Source organism: Natrix helvetica (genome assembly GCF_964273705.1).
Source record: "Natrix helvetica genome assembly, chromosome: Z".
Lineage (NCBI taxonomy): Eukaryota > Metazoa > Chordata > Lepidosauria > Squamata > Natricidae > Natrix > Natrix helvetica.
The window spans coordinates 1,076,475-1,103,433 of record NC_138554.1 but is presented as its reverse complement, the minus strand read 5'-3'; the positions used below and the strand labels follow the sequence as shown (position 1 = coordinate 1,103,433).

General features: G+C 49.4%; 1 protein-coding gene across 1 annotated transcript; it reads left to right on the top strand.

The window, feature by feature from the left end:
• The first annotated feature begins 36 nt into the window (after nt 1-36).
• Nucleotides 37-24,972, top strand: LOC309382105 (non-receptor tyrosine-protein kinase TNK1-like). The gene is made up of 14 exons (XM_081933580.1): nt 37-496; nt 9,823-10,008; nt 12,219-12,292; nt 14,327-14,521; nt 15,770-15,922; nt 16,957-17,225; nt 18,297-18,423; nt 19,319-19,465; nt 20,229-20,323; nt 20,796-21,002; nt 21,751-21,827; nt 21,921-22,270; nt 23,196-23,291; nt 24,700-24,972. Exons 2-14 carry the CDS (start codon nt 9,846-9,848, stop codon nt 24,820-24,822), a joined length of 2,076 nt encoding a protein of 691 aa, XP_081789706.1. The 5' UTR covers nt 37-496; nt 9,823-9,845; the 3' UTR covers nt 24,823-24,972.
• The last annotated feature ends 1,987 nt before the right edge of the window (nt 24,973-26,959 follow it).

The window sequence follows — 26,959 nt, the reverse complement described above, 5'->3', positions numbered from 1 at the left end:
ATCCATCCCCAACCAGACCCCAAAACAAACACGCCGGGCAAGAAGACCCTCGCAATCACACACAAAAGCAGACACACGAAAAGACACACAAAACGCACAAATCAAACACCCGCCGAGGCAGGTCCGGGGGTCTCCAGGTAGAGATAGAGACCCCCCGCGGGAGGGGGAGAAAGGGAGCTGGTGGCCAGCGGGGTTTTTCATTTTTCGCCCTCACCTGCCTGGCGCCTCACCTGTGCCACCCAGGTGGGAAGTGGCGGCGGCCCCCGGGCGCGCGGCTCGTCCCGACCCAACCCCGCCTCCGCCTCCTCCCACCTGGCGGCCAGGTGAGGCGCGGGGGAGGCGTGGGGAAGCCGCCCGCCTCCCTTGGCTGCCCGTCCAGGAAGGAAGGAAAGAAGGAAGGAAGGAAGGAAGGAAGGAAAGAAAGAAAGAGAGAGAGAGAAGAAAGCAGCGTCGGTTGCCACAACAGACGGAGCGAAGCTCTCTCCGCGGATCGCAGGTGAGGGGGGGGCAGAGAATGGGGGAGGGGGCAGAGAAGTCCCTCCAAAAGTTCCGAAGGGGGGGGGTCCTTTCTCGCTTTCTACGGCCAGGTGTGTGTCCTTCATTGCTTCCTTCCTTCCTTTTTTCTTTCTCTTCCTCCCTCCCTTCTTTCGTTCCTTCCTTTTCTTCCTTCCTTGTTTCTTTTTCTTCCTCCCTCCCTCCCTTCTATCGTTCCCTCCCTCCTTCCCTCCTTACTTCCCTTCTTTTTTCTTATTCCCCCCTTTCCTTCTTTCCCTTCTTTTTTCTTTATCTTTTTCTTCCTCCCTCCCTCCTTTATTTCGTTCCTTCCTTCCCTCCCTCTTCCTTCTTTCCCTCCTTTTTCTTTTTCTTATTCCCTCCCTCTCTCCTTCCTTCCTTTTCTTCCTTCCTTCCTTTTTTCTTTTTCTTGCTCCCTCCCTTCCTTTCCTCCTTCCCTCCTTCCCTCTTTCTTTCCTTTCCTTCCTTTTTTCTTTTTCTTACTCCCTCCCTCCTTTCTTTCGTTCCCTCCTTTTTCTTTTTCTTACTCCCTCCCTCTCTCCTCCCTTCCTTTTCTTCCTTCCTTCCTTTTTCTTTTTCTTTTTCTTTCTCCCTCCATTTGATCTCTAAATTTCTTAATTAAGAAATGAAATCTGGCCCGCTCAGCTTCTACGCTGTCTCTCTCCCACCCCCCCACCCCGCCCCCCCAGGAATTCTGCTCACCTTCCCTTCCCCTCCTGCCTCTCCCCCTTCCTCCCCCCCTCCCCGTTCTCCTTTGCCCTCCAGGACTTTTTCCACGCAGGGAAGAAAAAAACATTTTTTCCACCTCCCCACTTTGGAACTTTGGCTCACCTGGCGGGGCAGGTAATCATTAGAAGGGCCAAATAAAAGCCCTGTTTTGCAAGGGGAAGGAGACATTTCTTTCCCCCCCCGCCACCCCCCCCAGGTTCTTCCGTGGGTGACTCCAGCCTTGGCTCCGTGCCATCCCCCCCCAAGGCGCCTTCGGAGTTTGACACACACACAAACACACACCCTAACAACGCATTCCTTTAATTTCCCCTCTCCTAGGTTTGTAATATTTGCCTTTTCTCTGCCTCACTTCGGCCTGGGGGGCAAAAATGCACCCATTGTGCAGATGGAGACAACTGAGGCCGACCCGTGGAGAAGAAAGGAGGGTTCCAGATGGATCCCGGGGATCCATTTGGATCGGCGGCTGGTGAGGTCAGAGATCACTTTGAAGCGCTCCTCCCCCGCCCTGGAAAAATCCAACACTATTCGGCTTAGAAGACAGACCATAGAGTCCTCACCGGCTGGTCTCCTAGACAGGTCATCTTGATTTACGGCAGCTCGTTTAGTGACGGTTCGAAGTCACAAACGGCACTGGGGGGAAAATGGATTGGCGGTCTGCTTTTTCACCCTGCCGACCGTTGAGGCACCTCGGGGGTTAAAATTCAGGCGCTTGGCATCGAACTCGTATTTATGACGGTCGCAGTGTCCCCCGGGGATTCAGATGATCCCCTTTTGTGACCGTCAACGGGGGAGCAGGATTCGCTTAGTAACGCTGTTGCTAACTTCACCCCTGCAGTGATCCCATTAACGACGCGGTCAATGGGGCAAAATTCACGTCATAACTGTCTCGCTTCGTAAACGGAGGCTTCGGGCTCAGTTGCGGTCGTATGTCGAGGACTAGCTGTAGTCCAAGCCCTTGTTCAGGGTAGGACAATTTATACCATTTGGGTGAAAAGGTTGTCCAGTCTGGCTTTTTTTCCCAAAACCTCCAAGGCTGGAGCACTCACAGCTTCTGGTGGCAAGGAGTTTCCCTGGTTAATTCAATTAATCATTCTATAATTTTTAAAAATGATGCTTATTCAAAAGGTTGCCTGGTATTGAACTTGTGGAAAGGAGAGAGTCATTCTGTATAGATAGTCCTCGACTTACGGCCACAATTGAGACCCAACGTTTCTGTTGCTAAGTGAATTTTGCCCTGTTTTACGACCTTTCTTGCCACTGTCGTTAAGTGAATTGCTGCCATTGTTAAGTGAGTAACCCGGTTGTTAAGTGAATCTGGATTCCCCCTGGATTTTGCTTGTCAGACGGTCACAAAAGGAGACCATCATAAATGTGAGTCACTGTCTGAATTTTGATCGCATGACGTAAGTGTGAAAAACAGCCCTGAGCCCCTTTTTCAGTGTCATCATAACTTTGGTCACTAAACGAAATGTTTTAAGTCGAGGACCCCCTTGTACAGGTGCAGCCAAGAAAATCAGGAGTCAGTAGCTGGCCAAAGTTGTGCTCCTAGGCAGAAAAGGAGCTATGGGTAGTCCTCGTTTTACAACCAAAATTGGGACCCGAATTTTCATTCTTCACCAAGTTGGTTATTAAGTGAGTTGCCTCCAATTTTGCGGCCATTTTTGCCAGGCTCGTTAAGCAAAACACAACACAGGCACACCGTTGTAAAGTGAATCACCGTTAAGTGAGTCACACGGTCGTTAAACAAATCCGGTGTCCGTCCCCAACATCCCCCTACCCCATCGACCTGGCTTGTCAGAAGGTCTCAAAAGGGAATCATGTGACCCCGGGACGCGACGACCGTCGTAAATACGAGTCGGTTGGCCCCACGTCCGAATTCTGATCGCATGATTTTAGGGAAACGATAATGACCATTGTAAAGGCGAGGACTGGCTGTAAGTCGCTTTCTCCGGGGCTGTCAAAAACTTCGGTCGCTCAACGGATGGCTGTAAGTCGAGGACGGCCAGTTTCATGTGATTTTTTTCTGACCCTCCACGGTGGCAAGAATTCTCTTTTCATGTCCAGTTTGAACACCCCTTGCCCTTTTAAAATTTAAATGTAAAGGTAAACATTTTAAATGTTTCACGCTTTAAAATGGTTTTTAATGCTCTTTTTTTTCTGGGAGGGAGCGGTGCCTTCATTGCGAGAAATAAATAATTTCATTATTGAATAAAATTCAATAAATGAAATTAAATGGGTCGAGACGAGAAGGATCTGGTTTGAGAAAACCACCCAGGGGACAGTTTTTGTGAAAGGGAAAACGGAAGAGATGCAGGTGGATGAATGGAAGTCCAGCCATCTTAAAGCATGGTGGCTGGGGAATTCTGGGAGTCGAAGTCCAGATATATTAAACTATGGTGGCTGGGGAATTCTGGGAATTGGAGTCCAGACATCTTAAAACATGCCAGCTGGAGAATTCTGGGAGTTGAAGTCTAAATATATTAAACTATGGTGGCTGGGGAATTCTGGGAGTTGAAGTCCAGATTATATTAAAGCATGGTGGCTGGGGAATTCTGGGAGGCTCTCCCCCCCCCCCCCAAGAGAATATCTGCAGCTCCAATTCTGGGAGCTGAAGTCTCCGATCTTGAGTGGGTCTTGCATGAACAGGGGGCTGGACTACATGTCCTTGAGTGAGCCCCAACTCTGATTCTCTGATGCGGATTACAGGAAATAAACGAAATCAGAGGCATCCAGAGGGTCCCCGTGGGAGGTGGGGGGTGTCTTATGCCTTCGGCCTCTCCTGCAGAGCCAAATCATCCGGGGGGGGGGGGGTTTGACACATTAGCGGGATTAAATTCCTTTTCATTTGCAATTTGTGGCAATTTCTGGCAAAGGGGCGGTTGGGAGGGGGGGCAGAGGAATGGGAGAGGGCAGGGGGGGGTTTGCCCACTTGGCACACAGAGACACGTGGGTGGCTTGGGCTAAGGACCCCTGCCACGGGGGTGGGGGGTGGGGGGTGTATGTAAGGGGGTGCTGAGGGGGAGAGGGGCGATGGGCCGGTGCCAGATGCCAGGGCTATCAGGAGGAAGACCCCCCCACCCCTCTGGGGGCAGCCCTCCTCCTCATTCCTGCAAAAGAAATGGGGTTCTTTTAGCCGCCCCCAGCCCTGTGGGGAGAGAGATGGGGCAGCCCTCATCCCCCCCACTTATGAGAGAGGGTTGTTGGGCTGCTTTTCATACAGGAGCTCAAGGGGGGTGGGGGAACCTCTGGCGGCCCCTTCCCCTGCTCCTCTTTGCAAAGACAACCAAGCCCCTTGACCACCACCCCTCCCCAAACAAACCGGTGTCCAGTGTTAATAGGACCAAGTGACCCTGTTCCATGTTTGCTTGAGGCTGGGCCAACTTCACAGGGGAGGGGGCTCCCATGCAGGGAAATTAGGGGTGGGTGGGATAGATTCAGAAGGCTGGGTAAGGCGAGAAGGGGATAGGGTGAAAAAAAAGACAAGATGGTGGCCACAAGGCTTCTAAAAAGCCACATTATACCATATTGTGTGTATGTATGTATGTATACAATACAATGCAATACAATAGTAGAGTTGGAAGGGACCTTGGAGGTCTTCTAGTCCAACCCCCTGCCTAGGCAGGAAACCCTATACCGTTTCAGACAAATGGCTATCCAACATCTTCTTAAAGACTTCCAGTGTTGGGGCATTCACAACTTCTGGAGGAAAGTTGTTCCACTGATTAATTTGTTCTCACTGTCAGGAAATTTCTCCTCAGTTCTAAGTTGCTTCTCTCCTTGATTAGTTTCCACCCATTGCTTCTTGTTCTACCCTCAGGTGCTTTGGAGAATAGTTTGACTCCCTCTTCTTTGTGGCAACCCCTGAGATATTGGAACACTGCTATCATGTCTCCCCTTGTCCTTCTTTCTATTAAACTAGACATACCCAGTTCCTGCAACCGTTCTTCATATGTTTTAGTCTCCAGTCCCCTAATCATCTTTGTTGCTCTTCTCTGCACTCTTTCTAGAGTCTCCACATCTTTTCTACATCGTGGTGACCAAAACTGAATGCCTTATTCCAAGTGTGGCCTTACCAAGTCCGTATAAAGTGGCATTAACCCTTCACGTGATCTTGATTCCATCCCTCTGTTGATGCAGCCTAGAACTGTCTTGGCTTTTTTGGCAGCCGCTGCACACGGCTGGCTCATATTTAAATGGTTGTCCACTAGGACTCCAAGATCCCTTTCACAGTTACTACTACTGAGCAAGGTACCACCTATACTGTCCCTGTGCATTCCGTTTTTGTTGCCTAAATGTAGAACCTTACTCTTTTCACCATTGAATTTCATTTTATTAGATAGTGCCCAATGTTCAAGTTTGTCAAGATCCTTCTGTATCTTCAGCCTGTCTTCTGGAGTGTTGGCTATTCCTGCCAGCTTGGTGTCATCTGCAAATTTGGTGAATTCCCCATTTATTCCCTCGTCCAAATCATTGATGAAGATGTTGAAGAGTACTGGGCCCAAAACAGAGCCTTGGGGGACTCCACTGCATACCTCCCTCCATGTAGATGCAGTTCCATTGAGGACTACACGTTGAGTGCGGTTGGTCAGCCAGTTACGAATCCATCTGGTGGTGATGCTGTCTAACCCACATTCTTCTACTTTATCTAGTAGTAGGTTATGGTCTACCTTATCGAATGCCTTCCTGAAGTCCAAGTAAACTATATCGACGGCATTCCTCTGGTCCACTAATTTTGTCCCTTTGTCAAAGAATGCAATAAGATTAGTCTGGCACGATCTGTTTTTGACAAACCCATGTTGGCTTTGGGCTATTACTTTGTTTACTTCTAGGTGTTAGCTAATTCGTTGCTTGATTATCTTTTCCAGAATCTTTCCTGGTATTGAGGTCAGGCTAATAGGTCTGTAATTTCCTGGATCTATTTCCCCCCCTTTTTTGAAGATGGGAACCACATCAGCTCTTTTCCAGTCCTCTGGTAGTTCCCCGGTGCTCCAGGATCTCTGAAAGATATAATTCAGTGGTTCTGAGATCTCGTCTGCCAGTTCCTTCAGAACCCTGGTGTGTAATATATGTATATACGCGTTTGTGTGTGTGTGTTTACTTACAATATGATGTAGAATAGAGTAGAATAGAATAGAATAGAATAGATAGATGATAGATAGATAGATAGATAGATAGATAGATAGATGATAGATAGATAGATAGATAGATAGATAGATAGATAAAGAGAGATGATAGATAGATAGATAGAGAGACAGACAGACAGACAGACAAAGATGATAGCTATAGATAGATAGATAGATAGATAGATAGATAGATAGATAGATAGATGGATGGATGATATATAGATAGATAGAGAGCGGGGACGTGCGGTCATTGGAGGCAGGGGAGGCAGAGCCTCACCTCTCATCATGAAATAATAATATATAATAATAATATCCACAAGGGAGTTTCATATATATAAGAGGAAGAGGAGGGAGGAGGAGGAGCGCACGCGGGGCAGTGCCAGCTGGGCAACCGGCGGAGGCAGGAGGGTTCTCGGAAGCGGCAATAACCTTCCTGCCTCCGCTGTACTTTGCGCGCTCCTCGCGACTGCAATAGATGTCCAGAAGTGGCAGGGGCTTGATGACGTCGCCGCAGCTGCCATGCGCGGATGGACGGAGGTAGCGAGAGTGGCGTCGAGGCAGTCCGGCGGACGAGCGACCGAGGATCAGGCTGCCTGATCCTCCATCGCTCGCTCGCTCGCTCTTTCGTCTGCCCGGACTCCTCAGCGCCACTGGTTACTTCCGTCCGGCTGCGCCCAGCAGCGATGTCGGCGACATCATCAAGACGAAGTGGCTTGGAGGCGAAGTGCTTTTCAGTGCTTTTCTGTGCGTCTGGCATTTAGGTAGATAGCCGGATGTCCTAAACGCCAGACGCACAGAAAAGCAGCTGCTGTTGGGGATCACGGAACGCGAGCCGTCGAAGCGCGCTCAGGAAGGTGGGGAATGGGATCACGTGTGCTTGAGGCTGAGGCAGCCTCAGGCTCCAGCACACGTGGTCCCATTCCCCGCCTTCCTGATGACATCACCAGCCTCACCAGCTGTAAACCTCACCGCACATGATTAGAGAGAGAGAGAGAGAGAGAGAGATGATAGCTAGATATATAGATAAATAGATAGAGATAGATAGATTGATAGAGAGAGATGATAGATAGATAGATAGATAGATAGATAGATAGATAGATAGATAGACAGACAGACAGACAGACAGACAGACACACACACACACACACACAAACACCAAATTCCACATTACAAAAAAGATGTGGAGACTTTGGGAAAAGTGCAGAGAAGAGCAACTAAGAGGATCAAAGACCTGAAGACTAAACATATGAAGAACAATTGCAAGATTTGGGTTTGTCCAGTCTAAAGAAAAGAAAAATTGGATATGAATATTGAATGATACCCGTGAAGGGAAGGCTAGAAATCCTTTTGGATTATATATAAAGGTCAATAATAATAATAACAATTTTAAAAAAAGAACTAAATTATACACAGTTAAGTTTTGATTATTAGAGGGAAAATGTTATGATATAGGATATAGACAAATAAAGAAAGGATAATAATAATAATCTATATATATGTATGGGTATAATATAAGAAAATCGGATGTAAATTGCAAACAGCGATTTGGAAAGGAGGATTAGAAAACTCTGTTATTAAATATTATGGAAGTTTAGCTAGAATAGGATATAAGGATTTAATGTTAATGGAGGATTTTATAAATAAGTAAATGAAATGCCAGTATGTGGTTATGTATTACATTTTGCTATATTTTATGATGAAGGACGTTTAAACAATCATAGTCAAATAAAAGTGGAGGTATGATGATGGTGATATGTATAAACATTTGAGTTAAGATACTAGAGTTAATATGAATTATACTTGATGACGGTAGAAGAGATGCACAAAAACCTTTTGTAACCAACTGATACACTTTCTACAGGATGTAAAGAAGGAGGATTTTTATGTTTGTTTTGAAAATTAAAAATAAATAAAAAAGTTTTTTGGGGAAAAAAAAGAAAAATTAGGGGTGAGATGATAGCAATCTTCCAGTATTTAAGGGGCTGCCCCAAAGAAGAAGGGGGTCAATTTATTCTCCAAAGCCCCCAGAAGGCAGATCAAGAAGCAACGGAGGGAAACTGATCAAGGGGAAACTTCCTAACAGTGAGGGCAATTGACCAGTGGAACTCCTTGCCACTGGAGGTTGTGGGTGCTTTCATCACTGGAGGTTTTCAAGAAGAGACTGGACAGCTATTTGACTGGGATGGTGTAGGTTCTCCTGCTTGAGCAGGGGGTTGGACTAGAAGACCTCCAAGGTCCCTTCCAACACTATTATTCTGTTAAAAAAGAGACAGGGGCTCGAGGGGGGAGCGTTTTGACTTTTTTTTATCCCCCCCATCCCCTCTGATGCCCCTTCCCCAGCAATCCCCTTTGCACTGGCATTTCCACTTTGGCTGGCTAGCATTATCTAGAGGAGATGTTTATTTATTTCTTAGACTTAGAACCTTAGACTTGTCCCCCCCTCGGGGATGACAAGTGGTTTCCTGGACTGAAAATAAAAATAACACACTCTGGAAATTTTTTCAAACTGTGAGGGCAAATTTACGGCAAGTTTCTAATGAAGGCATGGCGATGGAAGATATAATTCCTCACAGATACCAGCTAAGGAATCTAATAGAATGGAATAGAATTCAGAACAGAAGAGAATAGAATTCAGGATAGGATAGGATAGGATAGGATAGGATAGGATAGGATAGGATAGGATAGGATAGGATAGGATAGGATAGGATAGGAGAATTAGAATAAAGAATAGAATAGAAATAGATAGGATAGAATAGAATAGAATAGAATAGAATAGAATAGAATAGAATAGAATAGAATAGAATAGAATAAGATATAGAACAGAACAAAATAGAAATAGAATAGAATAATTAGAATAAAGAATAGAACAGAATAGAATAGAGAATTAGAATAGAATAGGGAATATAATAGAATAGAACACAGAATACAAATATAGAATACAGAATGCAGAATAGAACAGAATATAATATTATCCCTTTATTTATTTATCAACACACACACACATATATAATATAATATATAGAGAATAGAACAGAATAGAAAATAAAACACAGAACAGAATAGGACATAGGATACAGAAAATTGAAAATTGAAATAGAGAACAGAACCCAACACAACACAAAACTATTTAGCCAAGTTAGGTTGCCCACAGAAGGGATTTATCTCTGCTTGCAGTGCATCTGCAAAACCACAGAGAAAGTCGCCATAATAGTTTTCACTTGGCCAATCTGTGGGCTGACCACAGATCTACTAAAAGAAAGAGAGAGAAAAAGATCACTCTAGCCAGCGAGCCAAGCTGCATGCCTAGCAGGAGAAGTCTGGAAACTGATAGAAATCAGTGAATCTGACCTGGGCAACAACTTCTCGACTCCCTTTTGAGCACTGCTCCCGCAAATGTGGCTGCTGCTTTCACCCCCCTAATATGAGGTTTGTCTATTTCTTCTCCCCACCCCTGTAGTCCCCCCCACCCCCGCCCCCCCGATGGCGCCAGACGACGGGACTGAATGGCTGCTGCAGCTGCTGAGCGAAATCCAACTGGAGCAGTTTTACACCCGGATCCGGGATGAGCTTCACGTCACCCGCCCCAGCCATTTCGACTACGTCAAGCCCCCCGACCTGGACCGCATCGGCATGGGGCGCCCAGGTGAGGCCGGGAGCGCGGGGTCGTGGATGCGGGGTAGTGCGAGGTAACTCTGCTCAGAGCTGGCGCCTCTCGCAAGACTTCCCAAGTTTCTAGTCCTCATGAGGTGCGGGGTACAAAAGGAGGATGAGATAGGAATTCAAAATTGGGCCTATGTTTAAAATAAAGAAACATAGCAGTAGTCCTCAATTTAGGACCCCAATTTATGTTGCTAAACGAGGCGATTGTTAAGTGAGTTTTTGTCCCGTTTGACGACATTTCTGGCCACCGTCATTAAGCGAGTCACTGCAGTGGTTAAGCTAGTCACACGGTTGTTCAGTGAATCCGGCTTCCCCGTGGACGGTTGCAAAAGGGGATCGTGTGATCCCAGGACGCTGCAACGGTCATAAATATGAGTCAGTTGCCAAGCATCCAAATTTTGCAAAGGTCATAAGTGTGAAAAGTGGTGATAGATAGATAGATAGATAGATAGATAGATAGATAGATAGATAGATAGATATAGAGAGAATGATCAATAGATAGATAGAAAAGATGATAGATAGATAGATAGATAGATAGATAGATAGATAGATAAGTAGATGATAGATAGATAGATAGATAGATAGATAGATAGATAGATAGATAGATAGACAGAGATAGATAGATAGATGATAGATAGATAGATAGATATAGAGAGAATGATCGATTGATAGATAGACAGAAAAGATGATGGATAAATGATAGATAGATAGATAGATAGATAGAGATAGATAGATAGATAGATAGATAAGTAGATGATAGATAGATAGATAGATAGATAGATAGATAGATAGATAGATAGATAGATAGATAGACAGAGATAGATAGATAGATGATCGATAGATAGATAGATATAGAGAGAATGATCGATTGATAGATAGACAGAAAAGATGATGGATAAATGATAGATAGATAGATAGATAGATAGATAGATAGATAGATAGATAGATAGATAGATAGATAGATAGATGATAGATAGAGATAGATAGATAGATAGATAGATAGATAGATGATAGATAGAGATAGATAGATAGATAGATAGATAGATACATAGATAGATAGATATATATATATAGAGAGAGAGAATGATCAATTGATAGGCAGAAAAGATGATAGATAGATAGATAGATAGATAGATAGATAGATAGATAGATAGATAGATGATAGATAGAGATAGATAGATAGATAGATAGATAGATAGATAGATGATAGATAGAGATAGATAGATAGATAGATAGAGAGAGAGAGAGAGAGAGAGAGAGAGAGAATGATCAATTGATAGACAGAAAAGATGATAGATAGATAGATAGATAGATAGATAGATAGATAGATAGATAGATAGATAGATAGATAGATAGATGATAATAGATAGATAGATGATAATAGATATGGAGAGAAAGAGAGAGAGAGAGAGAAAGATGGTAGACAGAGATAGATAGATAGATAGATAGATAGATAGATAGATAGATAGATAGATAGATAGATAGATAGATAGATAGATCACCTTTTTCAGTGCCATTGTAATCTGTGAACGGTTGCTAAACAGTGGCAAGTCGAAGGATGCCTGTAACGGAGGAGTCTGCTCAGAGATGCCATCTCTCACAAGTTTCTAGTCCTCATGAGCACCAGAGAGAAAAATCTGGGGAAGGTGCCTGGTATATAATACAGGATGATACAGGGGCTCAAAAGGGACAAGTGTCTATTTATATTGAATATGTAAAGGTCTCCCCTTTCTGATAATTTCTCCCCCCCCTTTTGTTTGGCCCCTTTTAAGACTTGTAGACTTCAACTCCCAGAATTCCTCAGCCAGCAGAGATTTACCCAGAATTCAGCATGGATGGGACAAGAAGAAAGATAAATAGACAACTTTATCGTGTTTTTTTTTTCTTAGTTTCTTAATCATAGATGGTGGGAATACGGCAGTAGATGTAATATATCTTCACTTCAGTAGAGTGGAGGCAAAATGGCTGCTGGGGGAATTCTGGGAACCGTAGTCCACAAGTCTTAAAGGGGCCACATTTGGCCTATAGAAAGGAATATTATATGGGAATCATTTCCAAGAGATCACGAAGCCCCCCCCACTTAAGTCACCCATCGAGGCAAAGGGGTCTTACCTGCAACCGTGATTCGGGTTTGAATTCGGGTTTCCCCCGGACTGAGGCATCGTCCCGCCACTCAGTGTTTTTATCTTCCAGGTCAGCGGCGGCTCGAAGAGGCCTTGAAACGTCGGAAGGGTCAAAGCCAGCGCCCCAAGTCCTGGGTCTATAAGGTGAGTGGTGGGACCCTCCCTCGAAGGGACAGGCCGGGGGGGGGGCTTCGCAAAATACGTCCCCCTCCTGGGATTTCTGCAGCCTTGGGAATCCAGCTGTTCTCGTGGGGTGGATTTGGAGAGGTGAAAGACAGGTGGGTTTATTTGGGGAGGGGGGCGGAGGTGATTCCCCCACTTGACAAGAGAGGAGGATCTTTGTAGCGCGGGGGTTGAACTGTGGGGTCCTGGGTGGAGGTTTTTTTGCGGACGTTTTGTGACCCAAGTAGGGAACCTCATCAGTGCTAGAAGGAAGAGGGGTTTATGGGGAGGAGGAGAAGGAGGAGAAAAAGGAGGAGAACTGTGGGGTCCTTGGTGCTGTCTGAGCTTGGTAGTTTTCTTGCAGACGTTTCATGACCCATTTAGGGAACATCATCAGTGCTAGAAGGGAATAGGGTTTATGGAGAGGAGGAGGAGGAGGAGGAGGAGGAGGAGGAGGAGGAGGAGGAGGAGGAGGAGGAGGAGGAGGAGGAGGAGGAGGAGGAGGAGGAGGAGGACTATGGGGTCCTAGGTGGTCTCTGAGCTTGGCTATTTTCTTGCAAACCTTTCACGACCCAACTATGGAACAACACCAGTGCTACAAAAACACCCACCCACCCCTTTCCCTTCTAGCACTGATGCTGTTCCCTACTCGGGTCACGAGACGTCTGCGAGAAAACAACCCATCTCAGCCAGCCCAGGCAACCCCCTGCCCCTCCCGTCACCCCGTTGCCCAACTGGAGCCGACCGTGGCATTCGCAACAGTGAGTTGGCCTAGCCCCGTAGACTTTGCCATTTGAGCCGTGACCTCATGGCATGCTGGCGGCAGACACGGCACTGGCATGTCCTTCCTTGCCTCCAAGACCTTCCGCCAACCGTCGCCGGCTGCCCCTGGAGGGCACCGAAACACGCTGAGCTGGCTCCCCTTGCCCGCTTGGCGACGGAAATATGCCCTTCCTGGCTGCGGTTTGGGAGGAAGTTTAGAACGTGCTAATTAAACGTTGTGTGTTATTGTTTTTGTGGTTGTTGCAGGTTGTTTTATAGCCAGCAGATGTTCAGGGCCTTTTAGATCCACCTCTGGAGTCCTCCCCAAAACCCCTAAGAGGGGCAGATGTGCTTCTTTGATGTGTTAAATAAAAGGCCTCGTTGTGGGACGGAAGCAATATTTTTATTTATTATAGTCAGACAGATGTTCAGATTTTATTATATTTTTGTTCACTTCTCCGGTCCTTCCTCAAACCCCGTAAGAGAGACAGATGTGGCTGTTGGATGGTGCTGAGGAGGGAAGCTCGGTTATTAAAGTTGGTTGCAAAGTTAGCCAGATGTTGAGGCTGGCTTTGATTGCATTTTTGTTCACTTCTCCAGTCTTTCCCCAAACCCCTAAGATAGGCAGATGTGGCTGTTTTGTGGTGTTAAGAGTGGAAACTATATTATTACGGTTGGTAGCAAAGCCAGCCAGATGTTCAAACTGGATTCGGCCTGTTTACCAACCTTCCCAAGCCCCTAAGATAGACAGATGTGGCTGTTTCATGGTGTTAAGAAGGGAAAGCAGTGGGTTGCACAATCAGCCAGATGTTGAGATTGGATTTGGCCTTTCTTTTTTTAATCCACTTGCTCCCACTTTTTGGGAAAACCACACCACAGTGAACTCTGGGTATGCTTAACAACTGTGCTGTTTCACTTAACGACCGTGGGGGTGTTTCGCTTTATAACTGCGGCATTCGCTTAACGACAGCTGCCCCAAACATCGTAAAATGACACGAACGATCTCTTTTACAACTGTTAGGATTGACGACCGTGAGGGACAGGCTCTGTGATGGTCGTAACTCGAGGACGCTCTGTGTTGTGCTGTTGCTTTTCGACTCTTGTTAGTGACGTTTTCCTGCCTCTCCTCAGCGGCCCCCAGCTGTCGCGACTTGGGCACTTAGAGCGCCTGTATTCTCCCGCGGGCAGCTGCTTCGTGGCATCCTGATGGGCACCGATGCCCTTTCTCTCTCTCTCTCTCTTTGCCCCTGCCAGATGTTCACAGGGGTGCGAAGCCCCGAAAGCGAAGAGACCCCCAACTCCCAGCCCCCGGTCCCTCCCCGGCTGGACACGGACGCCTCCCTCAAGTGTCTGATCAGCGAGTGGGACCTCCGCATCTGCGAGCGGCTGGGTGACGGATGCTTCGGGGTGGTACATCGTGCCGAGTGGCACGCGCCCGGCGGCGCCTTGGTAAGCGCCCGGCCTTTGGCCCATCCGCTGCTAAGCTTTCTTGGCCTGCGCCTGGCTGAACTAGGCGCCCGTGTCATTACAGGCAGTCCTCGACTTACAATGGTTCTCTTAGTGGCCATTCAAAGTCACAACGGCGCTGATAAGTGACTTACGACTGTTTCTCACACTTACGACCGTGGCAAGCAACCCTATGAGCAAAATTCAGACGGTTGGCTACTAACCCCTCCTTATGACCGCTGCAATGTCCCGGGGTCACACGATCCTCTTTTTACGATCTTCGGACAAAGCCAGATTCACTTAACGACCGTGTGATTCGTTTAACCTTTGCAGTGATTCCCTTAACAACCGAAGAAAGGTCGTAAAAGGGGGGGAAATTTGCTTCCCAAATGTCTCACTTAGCGTCAGAAATTTAGGCCTTCGTTGCTGTCGTAAGTCGAGGATCGTCTGTAAAATGCAAACTGGGTTCAACTTGGCCAAAGAGACAGTCCTTTGCCACTGTTCCCATTACTGGCAGTCTCTGACTTACGACCGTTCAAACTGACCATGGCAAGGAAAGTGATTTACGACATCCTCAGACTTACGACCCTCGCTGCATTACCCACCGTTCGGCCACCAAAATTCAGGCGCTTGGCAACCGGCATGTATCTACGACGGTTTGCTTGAAGCTGTGTTCGTTTAACGACCACATGACTCACTTAACAACTGCAGGGATTCTCTGAACTGCCGTATGGAGAAAAATGGTCGAACTGAGCGAGATGCTCTTAATAACCGTCTGGCTCAGCAATGGAAATTCTCGTTCCAGCTGCGGTCGTAAGTCGAGGACTGTCTGTCCTGGGTGGGCGGGGGGAGGGGAAGCTGCAGTTTGTCAGGGAACATATTCTGCATCCCAGCCCCCCCCCAGCCCCCCGCCCCCAGGAGAAGGGCCTTCCCTCTATTTCCGAAAGGCTTCTGTAGATCAGAATAGCTAGGAATATCGAGAGAAGGAAAGGACACCACCAGGTGATCCAGTGCTGAGCCATTAATGGTTTTTAAAGAAAATCAGGGTCCAATTGGCCAACGGAGATCTCTCAGCCCACCAGAATCACCAGTTCTTGTGCCACAGTCGTATTTCACACACGTTGCCCTTTCTAGAACTTTCCGCATATAAAGGGGAAAGGACACCAAGAGGTGTTCCCTTAATTTAACTCTGGCATCCCCGAGACGGGTCTCGTCCGGCCGGTAGCCAACTGTCTTTTTGCCTCCTCCCAGATCCCGGTGGCCGCAAAGACGCTGCGTTCAGATGTCTCCTCCGACCCGGGGGCCCTGATTGACTTCCTCAATGAGGTCAACGCCATGTGCTGCCTGGATCACCCCCATCTCCTCCGCCTCCACGGCGTGGTTCTTACCCAGCCCCTCAAGATGGTAAGAGGGACCCCCCACAATGACTCGCCTGCAGAGGAGGATGGGAGAAGCATTTGTCTGGAATGGCGTAGGCAGGATCTCCTTGCTTGAACAGGGGGTTGGGCTAGATGGCCTCCAAGGTCTCTTCCAACTCTATTATTCTGTTATTCTGGGGTTGGATTAGATGACCTCTAAGGTCCCTTCCAATGTTATTCTGTTATTCTGAGGAGGGGGTTGGGCTAGATGACCTCCAGGGTCTCTTCCAACTCTATTATTCTGTTATTCTGGGGTTGGATTAGATGACCTCTAAGGTCCCTTCCAATGTTATTCTGTTATTCTGAGGAGGGGGTTGGATTAGATGGCCTCAAAGATCCCCTCCCTGTTATTCTGTTATTCTGAGTAGGGGGTTGGACTAGATGACCACCAAGGTCCCTTCCAACTCTAATTATTCGGTAAGGGTCTCCTTCTTGAGCAGGGGGCTGGACTAGATGACCTCTGAGGTCACCTCCAACTCTGTTATTCTGAGCAGTGGGTTGGGCTAGATGACCTCCAAGGTCCCTTCCAACTCTGTTATTCTGAGGAAGCGGTTAGATTAAATTACCTCTGAGGTCCCTTCCATCTGTTATTCTGAGGAGCGGGTTGGACTAGATGGCCTATAAGGCCCCTTCCAACTCTATTAATCTGTTATTCTGAGCAGGGGGTTGGGCTAGATGACCTCCAAGGTCCCTTCCAACTCTGTTATTCTGAGGAAGCGTTTGGACTAGATGACCTCCGAGGCCCCTTCCAACTCTGTTATTCTGTTATTCCAAGGAGAGGGTTAGAGTAGATGACCTTTAAGGCCCCTTCCAACTCTGCTATTCTGTTATTCTGATTAGGGGGTTGGACTAGATGACCTTTAGGGTATTTTTCAACACTGTTATTCTGTTAGATTTCCCTGAGTGAGTGGTGGTGGTTGAAGATCAGGAAGGTCTGAAGATTTGCCGAGTCATTTGGGGGTTCAGAAGACGGGGACGATGGATGCCTGGGAGCCACGGTTGAGCCCTTTCTCTTGGCAGGTGACGGAATTGGCCGCGCTGGGCTCGCTCTACGACCGACTCCAGCCGCCCTTCCCTCTGCACCAGCTCTGGAGCTACGCCGTGCAGGTGGCGGGGGCCATGGCTTACCTGGAGTCCAAGCTCTTCGTCCACCGGGATCTGGCTGCCCGCAACATCCTCCTCGTCTCCGAGGACCACGCCAAGATTGGCGATTTCGGCCTGATGCGCCCGCTGTCCAGCAAGAGTGACCGCTACGTCATGTCCGCCCACCGGCGCATCCCGTTCGCCTGGTAAGGCTCCCCAAAGTGGGGGAGGGTTTCACTGCCTCTTTCCCCTGTCACCTGGGGCGGCTGCTGAACCCTCAGCGGTCATGAGGACTAGCGCCTTGCCATGTGCTGTCGAGACCTGAACGAAGGAATATGCCACGCCAGGATTTAAGGGAGAGATCTGGGGTGGGTGGGGTGAACATTTGGGGTGTCTCCGAGCACCCTGAAGGATCCCTGAGCAGAGAAATGCTCCGATCATCCTCTTACTGACCCCTTTTGCAAATCGTGGTTGGTTTGTGCTTAAGATCGAATCTCGGCTTGCAAATTCCCTTCTGATTTCTGTTCCTCCTGATGTACATTTCAAGCTGTACGAAAGATTGGTGGTTTAGGCAAGCAGTCCTCGATTTACGACCACAATTGAGCCCAAAAGTTATGTCGCGATACCTGTACTCAAAATTGTTTTTGCTTTGCACAGGTTGCTTTTGGAAGGTGAGGGGAGCCGCATGTCAACTCCTAAAGTTGCCATGATGAGGAAAAGGGGGGGGGGAGCGCATTCCATGCATAGTTTCGGCTAGAGTTCCCTTAACAACCACCTGACTAGCTTAACCACTGCGGCGATTCACTTAACAACGGTGTCAAGAAAGGTTGCAAAACGGGGCAAAAACTGACTTGGCTCTCTCCCTCGGCAATAGAAACTGGGGTCTCGATTGTGGTCGTAAGTCGAGGACTCCTTCGCTTAACGACCAGGCCACTCCTTTGAACCCCCGCAAGGATTCGCTTTAAAAATGGGTCATGAAAATGGAGCAAAAGTCCCTGAAGAAACATCTCGCTTAGCGACATATATTGGGGGGGGCTCCGTTTTGGTCGTAAGTCGAGGACTGGCTGAATCATCCTGCAGAAGGGTTGGGGCGGAGAATTTGATGGCGCCTTTTTGAATTTTGCTCTTTTGCGCTTTGCCCATTTTATTTTGCCTCGGCGCTGTTAACCTCCCCCCCCCTTCTGCCCTCCCCAGGTAAGCTGCGGGTGGGGCCGCCCCCCCCAAGCCCCATCAGGTAACTGACACCCACCCACCCCTCCTTCTTGCTGCCCCTCCAGGTGCGCCCCCGAGAGTCTGCGCCTGGGCATCTTCACCAGCGCCTCGGACGTCTGGATGTTCGGGGTGACCCTTTGGGAGATGTTTTCCTACTGCGAGGAGCCCTGGGTGGGCTTGACGGGAAGGCAGGTGAGGCCAAGAGGGGTTGGACTAGATGATCTCCAAGGTCCCTTCCAGCTCTGCTCATCTGCAATCTGGTGGTGGTAGGGTCGGGCAGCTGCGGGGCCAGAATGGCTCAGAGGCAGTGTGCTTTCCGGTAGGGTGCTGAGGGGGAGCGGAGATGCTTTGCCAGGGAGGGCAAAAAAGTCAAGATGGCGGCCAGGCCAAGGGGGCATTACAATAAATTGTTGGTTGTTTTTTTTCCAGGCATAAAAATGGGCAAAGGTTTGATGATCTAGAGGCAGTTTGGTTCAGTGATTGAGGCGTCAGGCTAGAAACCAGGAGACTGGGAGTTCTAGTCCCACCTTAGGCATGTAAGCAGTTGGGTGACTTTTAGTCCAATCACTGGGAGACAGTGAGTTCTAGTCCCACTTTAGGCATAAAAGGGACTGGGTGACTTTAGTCCAATCACTGGGAGACTGGGAGTTCTAGTCCCACTTTAGGCATAAAAGGGACTGGGTGACTTTGGGCCAATCACCGGGAGACAGTGAATTATAGTCCCACCTTAGGCATGAAAGCTGGCTGGGTGACTTTGGGCCACTCACCAGGAGACGGGGAGTTCTAGTCCTGACCTTAGGCCTGAAAGCCATCTGAACGACGGTGGGCCAATCTCTAGGAGATGGTGAGTTCTAGCGCATGAAAGCTGGGTGCCCAATCCACCTCGCAGGGTTGTCGTGGAGGGGGGAAAATAGGCGAAGGAAGGAATATTAGGCGTCTTCACGGCCTTTTTTATCAAAACAACGAAGGCAGCATAAATTATTTCTCTTCCAAATTAAAAAGGGACTTTTGATGCAGTTTTTTCTGCGCCTCCATCCTCCAAGTGGAGGTTTGCTTTCCCCTTCCTGACCCCCGTCCCTCCCCACAGATCATGATCAAAATTGACCGGGAAGGGGGGCGCTTGGAAAGGACGGAAGATTGCCCAAGGACCATCTACGCCCTGGCGCTGAAATGCTGGGCTCACAACCCGGAAGAGAGGCCCAAATTCCGGGAAATCATCCACCTGTTGCAGGAGGTGAGAGGAAAGCCTGCTTCACACAACACCTGGGATGGGTCAGGGCCAGGGGGGGAGAAGGCCATCCTGGTGCCCGGAATATCTAGATTCCTCTCTGGCCAGCAACTGGCCAGGTTGGGACTGCTGGGTAGGTGGCATCAGCCAATTTAGGGCAGGGCCCCTTTAAGACTCATGGACTTCAACTCCCAGAATTCCAAAGCGAGCTGAGGGATTCTGGGAGTTGAAGTCCACAAATCTTAAAGAGGCCATGTTTGGAGACTTTAAAGTATGAAGATATGTGGACTTCAACTCCCAGAATTCCACAGCGAGCTGGAGAATGCTGGGAGTTGAAGTCCACAAATCTTAAAGGGGCCATGTTTGGAGTCCCTTTAGAGTATATAGATATGAGGACTTCAACTCCCAGGATTCTTAGCAGTGTCCATTAACTACTTCTGCTATGAACTCTGGGAAGTGAAGTCCACACATCCGGAAGGCAGGGAGTTTGCCAGACCCCCAGTCACATGATCAAAATTCAGATGCCTGGCCACTGATTCATATTTATGACGGTCGCAGCAATCCGGTGTCACGTTTCTGACAAGTACAGTCAATGGGGACGTCAGATTTGCTTAACAACCGTGGCTTTTATTTAACGACGGCTGGGGTTCATTTAACAAGAGTGGCAAGAAAGGTTGCCAGAACCTCACTTCATGGCCATCTCGCTTAGCGACGGGGATGTTGCCCTCTCACATCTTTTTTCACCACGCCGTGTCTCTTTTGAACGCAGCTCCGTCCCAGAGAGATGACGGCCAGTCGTGGGTTTGGGGAGCCCGGCTGGCTGAGGCTGGAAGCAAACGACCCGGTCACTATTATCGAAGGCGGGTGAGTGAGGATGCCGGGATCCTATTTTTTGGGGGGGAGGGAAGGGGAAGGGGTCTGCTCCCCTTCTGCCCCCTCCCCAATTGCACAACCAACCTATCCCGTCAGCTCCATCCTGCTTTTTCGAGTTTCTAGTCCTCAATATCCAATTTCTCTTCTTTCCTCTGTTCCTACAGTTGTTTGGAGGGCAGGGATCCGTGAGGTCATCTAGGCCAACCCCCTTCCTGCTAATCTCTTATCTATCTAGCATCAAATTTCTAGTAATCTTGGTTTATTTCTTTGTCCATGACTCTTAGCTGAGATGTTGCAAGTTGTAAAAAACGCCACCAATTCCCTCTCGTCCAAAACTTTCCCCGGCTTTCTAGGTTGATGGGAGGTGTAGTCCGAGATGTTGAAAACTGAGGGTCCCAAAAACCCCAACAGGGACTTCTGGGGGTGTATTCCTCTCATCCCCCCTCCTTTCTCGCCCCTCCAGCCCCGAATCCTCCACCTGGCGAGGACAGAACAAGCGAACGCTCAAAGTGGGCATCTTCCCCTCTTCCGTTGTGGCAGCCGCCGAGGAAGGAGCGCCCCCTGTTGGAGCACCGCGGATCAGCCACCCCATCCGAAGCTCCTTCCTTCACCTGAGTCACGGGGATATCGACCCTGAGAGAGGATGGGGGTCTCCGGATCACAAGGAGGAGTACGTCAGAGATGGGGTGGGGTGGGTACACACACAAACACACATACAGAGAAATACACACACAAACACACACACACTAAAATTGGAAAAAAAATGTCTTAGGATCCCTGCAGAGCAAATATCCAATATTTGGGGATATCCTGCCACCCAGTGGCCAGCAGTGGTATTGCATTTTCTGTCCAAGCTGCAGCAAGTAGGGCTAACACCACCCCAGCGAGGTGGGGAGCCCAGAAAGGGGAGGAACGATGCAACCGTCATAAATATGAGTCGGTTGCCATGCGCCCGAATTTTGATCCCATGACCGCAGAGATGCTGCCACAGTCATATGTGTGAGGACTGGTCATAAATTACTTTCTTTGTGCCATTCTAACTTCGAACCACCATAAGTGCGAGGACTGGTCATAAGTCACTTTGTCCGTGCCGTTCTAACTTTGAATGGTCATAAGTGCGAGGACTGGTTGTAAGTCAGTTTCTCTGTGCCATTCTAACTTTGAATGCGAGAACTGGTTTTGAGTCAATTTCTCCGTGTTGTTCTAACTTTGAATGGTCATAAGTGCGAGGACCAGTTGTAAGTCACTTTGTGCGTGCCATTCTAACTTCAAACAGTCGTAAATCCGAGAACCGGTTAGATGTCACTTTCTCCCTGCCATCGTAACTTTGGGGGCTAAACAAATTGGTTGCAAGGCGAGGACTGCTGATAATCGGCCGTCACTAAACGGAACGTTGCTGTTTTTCTCCTTTCTCCTAGGAAAAAAACGAAGCCGCGTGGGGGGAATCTCGGCCCCCAGAGTCCCAGCAAGAACAAGCAGCTGCTGCAGCTGGCCCGTGAGTCTCCCCCTCCCCTTCATGGCGGGTTGGGGGGGGTCTTCCACCCACCCCCCTTTATTAACCTCCCCCCCGCACTGCCGCCCCCTCTAGGCCTCTCCAAGAGCCTGGAGTCCATTTCCGAGTGGTCCCTCCTGCGTCACAAGCCGAAGTTCCCCCCTTTCCGGATGGAGGGACCCAGCCGGGGGGCCCAGCGCCGCTTCAGCGACCTCCCTCCCCCGCTCCCGTCGCCCCCCCAGCCGGAGAGCCGCAGCCCCAAGCCCGCCACCCGCATCCCGAACCCGGCACTGCCTTCCTGGGCGCTGCCCAAGGCGGAAGCTGCGGGGGCCAAAGAGAAGGACCAGCGGGGGGTCCGTCCGGGGGGACCCAAAGGCGCCGGGGGGCCACTCCCTCCCGGCGGGCAGAGGCTGACCATGGGCGAGATCGAGAAGAAGATCAAGGAGGTAAGATGCCCGCGGCTTCAACGGGGGCACCCCGAGGGCATCCATCTGGGCCTTGACCTCCGCATCTGGATGTGGGCTGCCTGTGGGGGGCATTTTCCCCAGGGTTAGGGGGCCAGGGAGGGATCGGAGGCGGACTGAACAGCTTCCAATAAGATTCCCACGAAGGGAAAAGAGACCACCAGGGGATGTTCGCCGAGCGGACCTCAGAAAGACCTGTGGGAAAAGCCCTTGGAAAAATTCCTTACTGGTGGTCCTCAACTTACAATGGTTCATTTAGTGACCATTCGAAGTTACAACGGTGCGGTGAAAGCCCCATATCACCGGTTCTTGCACTTATGACCGCCGCAGCATCCCGCTAGTGACATGATCCAAATTCAGACAAACTTGTACTTATGACAGTTGTGGTGTCCCGGGGGGGGGGAGGGGAGGGGGGCTCATGTGATCCCTTTTTGTGACCTTCCGACGAGCAAAGTCGCTGGGGAAGCCACTGCTTCACTTAACGACCGTGTTGCTCATTTTTTAACAACTGCCACGTTTCGCTTAACTGCGGGCCCGAAAGGCGATGAAACGAGGCGAAACACCCTTTGCCGCGGTCTCGATTAGCGGCGGGAGTGGTTGGCCTCGATTCCGGTCGTAAGTTCGAGGACCACCCGTATGAAAGGGATTCTTTCTTCGAATGTATCCAATTTCATCCGCCTGGGAGGGAAGCTCATCCTGCTGAACTCTGTCCCGGTGGAGATGGGTTTTGTAGTCCCAGAGAAGTGGCATCAGAAGGACTAGCCCAGCGTTGAAGGAGGAGGAGGCCCCTGGGCCCACGGTGGGCAGCCCCTTCCCCATTTGGCAACCCTTCTTCTTCTGAGAGCCCCCTCCCCAAAAGCGAAGGGGACCCTCGGCTGAGGCTGCCCCTTGTGCCCCCCCCCTGCAGGTGGAGGAGAGGGTCCACGGGGTGACCACGGAAGAGTGCCTGGAGGCCCTGAGGATGAACGCCTGGGATCTCCCCAAAACCATCCAGCTGCTGAAGGTGGGCTCCTTGTGGGGTCGGCTGGGAGGGGGTTTTGGGGAGGGGGGTCCTTCCATGCCCAGCGGTGGCTTATGGGAGCCTCAGGAGGGGAGGAGGGAGGCGTGGCACCCTGGATTGGATTGGGGTCCTTCTTTATATCATCCTTTCTTTCCTTCGTCCCTTCCTTCTTTCCTCCCTCTTCCTTCCTTCCACTATCCATCCCTTCCTTTCTGGCCTTTATCCCTCCTCTTCCTTCCTTTTTTCCTTCCTTCGTCTTTCTTTTCTCCCTCCCTTCCTCCTTCCTTCGTCTCCGTCTCTTTTTCCTTTCCTTTATTTCCTTCCTCCCTTCTTCCCTTTTCCTTCCCTCTCCTCATCCCTTCCTTTCTTCCCCTTTTCCTTCCTTCTTTCCCTCCCTCTCCTTTTCCTTCCGTTCCTTCCTCCCTGTTTCCTTCCATCCTCTCCTTCCTTCCCTCTCCTTATACCTTCCTTTCTTTCCCTTTCCCTTCCTTCCCTCCCTCTCCTTTTCCTTCTATTCCTTCCACCCTCCGTTTCCCTTTCATCCTCTCCTTCCTTCCATCTCCTTCCTATCCTCTTCTTATACCTTCCTTTTTTCCTTTTCATCCCTTCCTTCCCTCCCTTTTTCCTTCCTTGCCTCCCTCTTTTTTCTATTCCTTCCTCCCTCCATTTTCCTTCCATCCTCTCCTTCCTTCCATCTCATCCCTTTTTTCCTTCATCCCTTCCTTTTCCTTCTATTCCTTCCTCCATTTTCCTTCCTTTCCTTCCATCCTCTCCTTCCTTTCCTCCTTATCCCTTCTTCCCCTTTTCCTTCCTTCCCTCCCTCCCTTTTTCCTTCCTTCCCTCCTCCTTCCCTCCCTTTTTCTTTCCTTCCCCCTCTCCTTTTCCTTCTATTCCTTCCTCCCTCCATTTTCCTTCCATCCTCTCCTTCCTTCCATCTCATCCCTTTTTTCCTTCCTCCCTTCCTTTTCCTTCTATTCCTTCCTCCATTTTCCTTCCTTTCCTTCCATCCTCTCCTTCCTTTCCTCCTTATCCCTTCTTCCCCTTTTCCTTCCTTCCCTCCCTCCCTTTTTCCTTCCTTCCCTCCTCCTTCCCTCCCTTTTTCTTTCCTTCCCCCTCTCCTTTTCCTTCTATTCCTTCCTCCCTCCATTTTCCTTCCATCCTCTCCTTCCTTTCCTCCTTATCCCTTCTTCCCCTTTTCCTTCCTTCCCTCCCTCCCTTTTTCCTTCCTTCCCTCCTCCTTCCCTCCCTTTTTCTTTCCTTCCCCCTCTCCTTTTCCTTCTATTCCTTCCTCCCTCCATTTTCCTTCCATCCTCTCCTTCCTTGCCTCTCCTTATCCCTTCCTCCCTCCCTCTTTCCCTCCCTCCTTTTTCTCTCCTTATCCCTCCCTTCCTTCCTTCTCTCCCTCCCATAGGTCAACCAGCTCTTCAACCTGAGTTCTCTCTCGTGGGACGAATGTCGTCGTATCCTGGAGAAACACCGCTGGAACTTGGCCATGGCCTCCCGCTACGTCCTCAGCCGGGGGCTCCGGACCTGAGCAGGCCCCTTGGGAGGGCAGAGAGGGCCCAGGTGGCCCAGGATCCCCCCCCCCGGCCTTCCCCAGCCCCCTCCAAGGACTCCTGGCCGATTGTCCAGCCACTTACGACGACGGCCGCACGGAGGGGGCAGCCCAGACCCAAGCCAGCCAGCCCCCTCCTCTTCCTTTTGGCCAAAGAGAACCGAAGACCGTGGTCCAGTTGACCAGCCTGGGGACGCAGCCCTCCTCTGAACCTCAGGACACAAGGTGCTAGTCCTCTTTGAGGAGGGACACCTCAACAGGGCTGCCCCGTTGTCACAAATGGGCTCCGTTTTATAACTCGCCTTCTTCCAAGGATCTGCAGTTTTCCTAATTTATAAGCACGGCTAGCTGGGACTGTTTAGGTTTTATTTTTCCCTGCGTGGACGCTCGCTGTATTTGGGGACAGGAAGAATGGGGAGGGGGGAGGCCTAGCCCCCCTCACCAAATGCCCAGGTGCCTAAAGGGGTGAGGGGGGCAGCGGGCCAAAGCGGTGCCTTTCGGGGTCTCTTTTTTTATGTAAATAGGCGTTACGGGACAATAAAGGTGAGCTGCGGTTAGTCTCCTCTTGGATTGCCTCTGCAGGAGGAAGGGGAGGAAGAGGGGGAAGAAGAATGGGAAGAGGGGAAAAGGAGGAAGAGGTGAAGAGGAGGAGGAAGGGAAGAGTGGAGGAGGAGGGAGAAGTGGGAAGAGTAGAGGAAGAGAAGGATGCAGGGAAGAGGAGGAAGGAAAGGAAGAAAGGAAGAGGAAAAGAGGCAGGGAGGAGGGGAAAAGGAAGGAAGAGGTGAGAAAGAGGAGGGGAACAGTGGGAAAGGAGGAAGAGGGGAGGAGGAAGGGAAATGGAAGAGAAGAAATGGCAGGGGGAAGGAGGGACAAGTGGGAAGAGTAGAGGAAAAGGAGGAAGAGGGGAGGAAGGGAAGAGTGGGGAGAGGAGGGGGAAAGGCAGACTCAGGGAAGAGGAAAAGAGGCAGGGAGGAGGGGAAGAGGTGGGAGGAGGAGGAGGAGAACATTGGGAAGAGGGGGAAAGGAGGAAGAAGGGAAGGGGAAGAGTGAAGGAAGGGAAGAAGGGAAGTGGCAGGGGAGGAGGAGGAAGGGAGAAGTGGAAAGAGGAGAGGAAAGAGGAAGAAAGAAAGAAAAGGCAGGGAGGAGGAGGGGGAAGAAGGAGGAAGAGGAGGGGACCGCAGAGAGGAAGACTCACTCCTAAGGTTCTTCCTCTTCTGGCTTTAACAGCTAGTCCTCGACTTAGGACCATTCATTTAATGACCGTTTGAAATAATGACGCAGTGAAAAAAGTAAACTTTATGACCGGTCCTCGCACATACGTTACCAGTGATGTTCTGATGACATGAAGAGGGTTTATTATATTTTCCAGAGTTTTCCAATGCTTCTGGAGCTGTTTTCCCTGTGGAAATTTTCCCCTGCGGAATCCTTTCCCAAGTTCTTAACTTTGTTGAAATCAGCCCTTTGGACTAGATGACCTCCAAGGGCCCTTCCAGCTCTGTTACTATTCGGTTATTCAGAAACTGTGGGAGCTTCACCCCTGGAAGCTTTCAAGAAGAGACTGAACTGCCATTGGTCAGAAATAGTGTAGGCTCTCCTGCTTGGGCAGGAGGTTGGACTAGATGACCTCCAAGGTCCCTTCCAACGCTGTTAAATATAACGTGGTCACTCTCACCCAAAGTTCCGGCCACTTCAAGCCCCTCCATCACTTCTACGTTAGTAACAATTAGACACAGTATTTGATAATGCTTGACTTATGACCACAGTGGAGTCCCGCATTTCTGTCGCTAAGTGAAACATTGGCGAAACCCGTTTCGCCCCATCTTACATCCTTTCCTTTCACCATTGTTAAGTGAATCACTCCAGATGTTCCATTAGCCACACGGTTGTTAAGTGAATCTGGATTCCCCGTTGACTTCGCTCGTCGGAAGGTCGCAAAAGCAGAATCCCTGATCGCAGGACACTGCCACCGTCATAAATATGAGTCAGTTTCCAATTTTGATGACGGGACCACCGGGATGCGATGTGGCAATGGTCATAAGTGTGAAAAAGGCCATACATGTGAGTTAGTTTCCCAGTCTGGATTTCTGACGTCGTGACCAACGGGGATGTGGCAACG

Excerpts from the sequence above, each read along its gene's own strand:
- LOC309382105 (XM_081933580.1), top strand. The coding sequence starts at position 9,846 with ATGGCGCCAGACGACGGGACTGAATGGCTGCTGCAGCTGCTGAGCGAA. Across the intron at positions 14,522-15,769 it reads ACGCGCCCGGCGGCGCCTTG|ATCCCGGTGGCCGCAAAGAC; the intron begins GTAAGCGCCCGG and ends GCCTCCTCCCAG. Across the intron at positions 23,292-24,699 it reads AAACCATCCAGCTGCTGAAG|GTCAACCAGCTCTTCAACCT; the intron begins GTGGGCTCCTTG and ends TCCCTCCCATAG.